The 6,087-nt window shown below is 39.6% G+C and overlaps 1 protein-coding gene across 1 annotated transcript; it reads right to left on the bottom strand.

Moving 5' to 3' along the window:
* Positions 1-657: 657 nt before the first annotated feature.
* LOC104950254 (protein tyrosine phosphatase type IVA 2-like) lies at positions 658-2,096 on the bottom strand. The gene is made up of 3 exons (XM_010776745.1): positions 1,976-2,096; positions 1,786-1,878; positions 658-812 (listed from the first exon to the last, which is right to left on the bottom strand). Exons 1-3 carry the CDS (start codon positions 2,069-2,071, stop codon positions 678-680), a joined length of 324 nt encoding a protein of 107 aa, XP_010775047.1. The 5' UTR covers positions 2,072-2,096; the 3' UTR covers positions 658-677.
* Positions 2,097-6,087: the final 3,991 nt, after the last annotated feature.

Here is a 6,087-nt window from a genome sequence, read left to right as displayed (position 1 = left end):
CATTTTCGGCTTTCGGTTTTCGGCCAACTGTTTCCTATTTTCGGTATCGGTTTCGGCCAAGAATTTCCCATTCGGTGCACCCCTAGTATTTGTGTCATTGTGTTACAGTATGTACCCATTCATTGCTATTTTCACATTCATCTTGTCATTTTACTACATTCTCAGATATATTTGTTGTTTTTACATTATCGTTCATGTTTGTTGATTTGTGAAGCCCTCTGAGACAAATGTGATTTGTGATATTGGGCTATATAAATATATATAAATACATCTGAATTGAATTGAACTGACAATAAATGCCTGGTCAAAACAACAGTGCATATTTGGAAAAACTCACATGAAACAAAACTGACTGAAACTGGTGGACATACATTTTTATAATGCCTTAACACCTTAATAATATGGTACTAATGTCACATTGCTGATTCTCATGCTTGTGTACTTATTTCTCTTTATTTGTATTTTATTACTAATGTCTATCTCTGTTCTATATTAATAAGTGAGAATACTCTATTATTGCATGCCTTTTTTGACCTGCTATGCCACTTTTGCTGTAACACAGTACATTTCCCCGCTTTGGGACTAATAAGCAGTTGTGATTCTGATTCATGAATTAATGGTGGCAGGATGTTAATATTTCACAACTATAACATCTCACTTCCCGTGTCCCGTTGTACTCACCGTCCCAGCCCGGCCACACAGTGCACAGCCACACAGCTGCCAGGCTCGTCCCTGAACTTTGTCTGAAGCAGGCTCAGCCAATCATCAACCAGCTGGTCCGGGGGGGCGGAACCATCGTCGAATGGCCAATCCTGGAGGGGGAACAAGATGATATTTAGTTTTGTTTGTTTATCCAATCTGGTGCTCTGCACTCAATGTTCCAAGAAACAGTGTTTTATTTCTACATTAAAATAAATGAAAGGAAAAACGTTACTATGGATACTTTGCCTCTTGCTTGTTGGTGAGGATTATAGTGTAAGAGATGATTATTATGCAACGTAACGGTCTGTTACAATATGCCTATGAAATTATTTTTTTTAAGTAGGCTGAACCTAAAACTGGGAGTTGAGAAAATGTAAGTTAATGAGCTCTGAAGGACCAAAGGTTTTTGACCAGTCCCATTTGTACACGGCGCTGTGAGTGAATATTTACAAGCTCACTCTTGATCTCTTACATTTTTTGCAACATGTTTTCAAATGTCCACTTTCAGGAGGATTCTGTATTGAACACAGACAGTGGAATCACTTCCTGATTCCAGAATGTTACAGCAGTGTTCACTAGTTATCGCTTTGATAACAAAAACTCTGACTAAAAAGGTTGGTTTACAAACTTTTTCACTATATTTAAGACGGAAGAATGATGAGATGGCAACAGCAGAGCACAAACAGAGACTATATCAAAATGCAATATGGTTGGCAGAGGAAACGGGACTAAAATGTTGAAATCAAAATCTTAACAAAAATCTCTATATTTTTTTCATTGACCAAAAATAGGAAATTAAATATTATAAACTAGACTTTTTTTAATGTAGCCGTTTTGTTTCCTTTACAGTGCACACCCTATCAGGAAGACAGCAGCAGCACGATGAGCCGTCAGGAGCATTCAATAACTTACTTAAGTTAAAGTTAAAAATGGTGACAACAGGACTTAGAGAGAAACAAACATGGCTAGATATTTTGGCTATAAAATATATATAATCTGTTTACTTAAACGATAACTATAGTTTAATAATTTACAATTGAAGCAACTTAAACTATAATAAAATGAATCTGATCCGTCACTCACCAGGACATGAATACCTTCTTGTTCCACCGGAGTCTTGTCATATGTAGCAGCACACACTCTCACCAGGGTGTTGACTCCATAATTCTTCAGATCCTGTACATAAAAACATAAAGCATGTCATGCTTGCTTCGTCCATAACTAAAATAAAATGAATAAAAGGATATAGGTTCCTTATAAAAATGTATGTTACCTCTATAAACCTTCCCAGTTGTGCGTTGGTGGGGTTGTGCGTTATCAGGAATCTCAGGCAGTCGTAAGAGATCTCCACGGGGGCAGGGCGGTTCATTTTTACACCCTCAAAAAGGTTTATTAGTATAGAAAAATAGAACTGTGCTTCAAATAATGGAGACAGACAGGAGTGATTGGATGTTTAAAATTCAAAACTTTAAAAAAAAGTGTTTTCACTAAAACATAAATTGCATTTGGTCAAAAAAACGCAAAACAAACAACAACAAAACTTATGACTTATGGGCGAGGTAAATATTCTATGCCTTACGTCGTTATAAAAATCAATTCTTGGCAAGGAAGGAAAAACTAAAATTGGCTTGGTAAACAAAAAAATATGATCTAAAAGACTGGGCAGAAGATGCTCAAAGTCCCAGGAAAAGAATGATGACAGAAAAAAGGTCTGTCCTTCCTTCCTTCCTTTCTTTCAAATATCCTATCCCATTCAGAGAAGACGTCTAGGGATCCAAATAGAAGAGGAAAGGAAGCTCAGGAAAGGAAATGAGCTGTGAAGAAACTCCTGGGAAGAAGCCAAAGCCTCTCTGACTCCCCAGGACAGCTGACAGATGGAATGTTGGCTCGTCTTCATATGGGTTCAACAGGATGGCAGTAAGGACCTACGAGGACACGGAGAAGGTCATTAAGGGATCCTGACATATTGGTTTTTGCTTGTTACATTATATATTAAATTAAGTTACTTTGCCAGGGTATTTTATTACACATTTATGAACTTGAGTATCAGAACACTTAATTTATCCTGGGGGAAATTGCATTTCAATGACAATTGCTACATTTTACTACATATAAACTAACTTAATATAGACGAAAAAAGCTAATAATGACATTTGAGATGACGATTCATTAAATAATTTAATAATATTATATAGCTGACAAAATTAACACCAGAGTACCTTGTTTATACTGGGGGACATTTTATTTCAAAGTCAGTTGCTCTATTTTAGAATATAAAATATTAAGAGTAAAAAAATAAAAACAAAAAAAGATTAAGTAGGAGTATGCAAAATGCATTAAAAGTAAAAAGAAAAAAAAGTTAAAGTGTGCATATTGCACTATAATGCAGTGCTTCTCAAAGTGTGGTCCGCGGACCACTGGTGGTCCATGAGCGCCCCCTTTGTGGTCCGTGAGTATATTGGTAACATTTCACATTTGAAATAAATAAATGAATTTAAGTTTTCCGCACTCTCGCGGGAATATCTCTGCAATGGAGCTAGCTTAACTTTCACTTTTGATTGCATGATATAGCCCAGCGCAACCCCTTCGTCACACATGTTGTTTTGAAAATCCAAAGCAGAGGTTTGTGTCGTACTACATGCGGTATATTTTGCATACCTCTCAGTAGCCAAGGATCTGTGAGTCTGTTGGCTCGGACATAAACTCCATAATAAATTTAGTCTACATTACATAAGAGGTGTAAAACCTGAGCATTTTAAATCGCATTTGAACGAAATGCTTATATAATCTGTTGTATTTGTATCGTTGATTTAATGTCTGAAAGAGGCGATATAGTCAGAGAAGGTTAAGCTGTCATTATTAGGCTGTAATTTGTTATATAATGTTGGAGTGGTAATTGTTTCTGGATATTTGGGGAGTTAGGTGGTCCGTGAGTATTTTTTTATTGGTTAAGTGGTCCTTGGTATGAAAAAGTTTGAGAAACACTGATATAAAAGTATTGATATTACAATGTATACATGCGGTGGAGTTAGTATTAACATGTTCTTTTGCCCCTACCTCCTCCAGTCCATGGACTGCACATAAGGCACATCCACGACCATCCTTTATGATACAAACCTGTGCACGTGCCAATGGCCAGTGTTCGGCCCATAGCTGGGCTCTATGTTCACAATAACAGCAGGTGCGGCCTGGCAGAACTCCCCTCCGAGCCTCGCAAACGCCTACATGTGCAAGCCGAGGGGCAGAGTAAAATGACTGGCAGTGAGTATACAGTCGGTTAAGAGATGGGAACTGTGTAAACACTCAGGATGAGAGCCTGAGGAGAGGTTCCATGACGACACAGGAAGATGTGACGGCCCGGGATGTAAACACACCATTGAGGTGAAATGCTGGCTTTCGTCTGGCTAACAACGGCCCGCTAGCTTTCTGCTAACCCTGTAAAGACAAACTGAATAATATTGCTCACTAAAAGGTTTTTGCGAACGTTATCATTGCGTGTATGAGAACATTTGTTCACATCATGAACCTCCCTTTAGAAAACATATTAATACTCATGCTTGCCTAGCCTAGACAACTAATAAACACTGCTAAACATAGAATTGCTCGCACATGCATCTTAATACGGTAACATATGGTAATTAATATTTGCACCGGGAGCTGGCGACAGGTTAGTTATACTGATTTAATGGTGTGGTAGTTTGTTATGTTTATATGAAATTTAACAGAGTCGCAACATGTCACGTTTGAAGACAGTCAAGTGGCGTGAGTTGAGTGAGAGAGCCATAGTTCTGATGTTGGAGTCGGGATGAGGAAGGTTCCTGATGAGACTGGAATGACGAGAGACTACGTGTGCATGATAATACGATAACTACTAACGCCTTGTTGGCATGGTTACCGGCCCCAAAGCAACTGTGTCGTGACAAAATACATTGTGAACAAATAATCTAAAGTCTATTGATTGTGCGAGACGCGACAAAACAATACATCTCATTAACTGGGCAAAGTTATCGAACATATAGCCAGGTAACCCTTCACCGCAGCATACCGTAAATGCCATGTTTCAGACACGAATAAAATTTAAGGTTAGCATATTCCCGAGCTAACCTAAACATATTAATTCGTGTCTGACATGACATTACGTATTAAGCCTGGTGTAAGTTACCGGCATATGTTAAGATAACATTGCCCAGTTAAGAAATGTATTGATTTGTCGCGTCCGCTACAGAACTCAATAGACTTAGAATCTATGTTCCACCCATGTATTTGTCACACGAACACAGGTTCTGTGGGGCGTAACCATGCCAAACAAGGACGTAGTCAGTTACTCGTTTACTTCATGCAACCTAGCTCCTCGTAGCATCCCAGTCCACTCCGAACCTCCCCTCCATCCCACGCCCACCAATCAAACTAGCCTCTCACCAACCAGCCACTTGAACTGTCCCAAACAGTGACATTCGCTGACATCTGTAAAATCTCATAATAACATAACAAACCATACACACACAACCCTTAAAATCAGTATAAACATAACTGGTCGCCAGCTCCCGGTGCAGAAATATATTACCATATTTACCTGTATCAAAATGCATGTGCGAGCATCTACTGTTAGCAAGTAGTTATTAAGTTGTTCTAAGCAGCAGCATGAGCTATAATAATTTTCTAAAGGGAGGTTCATGATGTAAAATGTTCTCATTAACACCAATGAAAACGTTCGCACAAAGTGGCAATATTATCATGTTTGTCTTACGGTAGCAGAAAGCTAGCGGGCACCTTGTAGCCAGGACCCGAAAAGCAGCACATCAATCAATGGTGTGTTTACATCCCGGAGCCGTCACATCTCTGTGTCCTGCCCATGAACCATCTCCTCCAGCTCTCATCACCAGTGAGTGTTTTACACGTCCCATCTCTTAACACGACTGTATACATCACACCTGCCAGTCATTATTCTTGCCCCACCTCAGGCTGCACATGTAGGCGTTTGCGAGCTCGGAGGGGAATCTGCAAGCCCAGCACCTGCGCTTATGGAACGGAGAGGCCAGCTAGGTGCCGGAAACACTGCCATTGACTGCCAGTTTGTCATACAGGATGGTGTGGTGTCCTTACGTGCAGTCCTGGACTGAGAGAGTAGGGGGACAAAAGACCATGTTAAACTAATAAACCGCTGTATACATTGTAATATCAATACTTTATATCAGTGTTTCTCAANAATACTAGGGGTGCACCGAATGGGAAATTCTTGGCCGAAACCGATACCGAAAATAGGAAACAGTTGGCCGAAAACCGAAAGCCGAAAGGGCCTTTCGGCTTTCGGTTTTCGGCCAACTGTTTCCTATTTTCGGTATCGGTTTCGGCCAAGAATTTCCCATTCGGTGCACCCCTAGTATT

The sequence above is a fragment of the Notothenia coriiceps genome, unplaced genomic scaffold (assembly GCF_000735185.1).
Source record: "Notothenia coriiceps isolate Sejong01 unplaced genomic scaffold, NC01 NC01_scaffold00017316, whole genome shotgun sequence".
NCBI lineage: Eukaryota > Metazoa > Chordata > Actinopteri > Perciformes > Nototheniidae > Notothenia > Notothenia coriiceps.
The sequence above is the reverse complement of the archived record's forward strand: the minus strand, read 5'-3'. Positions and strand labels throughout refer to the sequence as shown.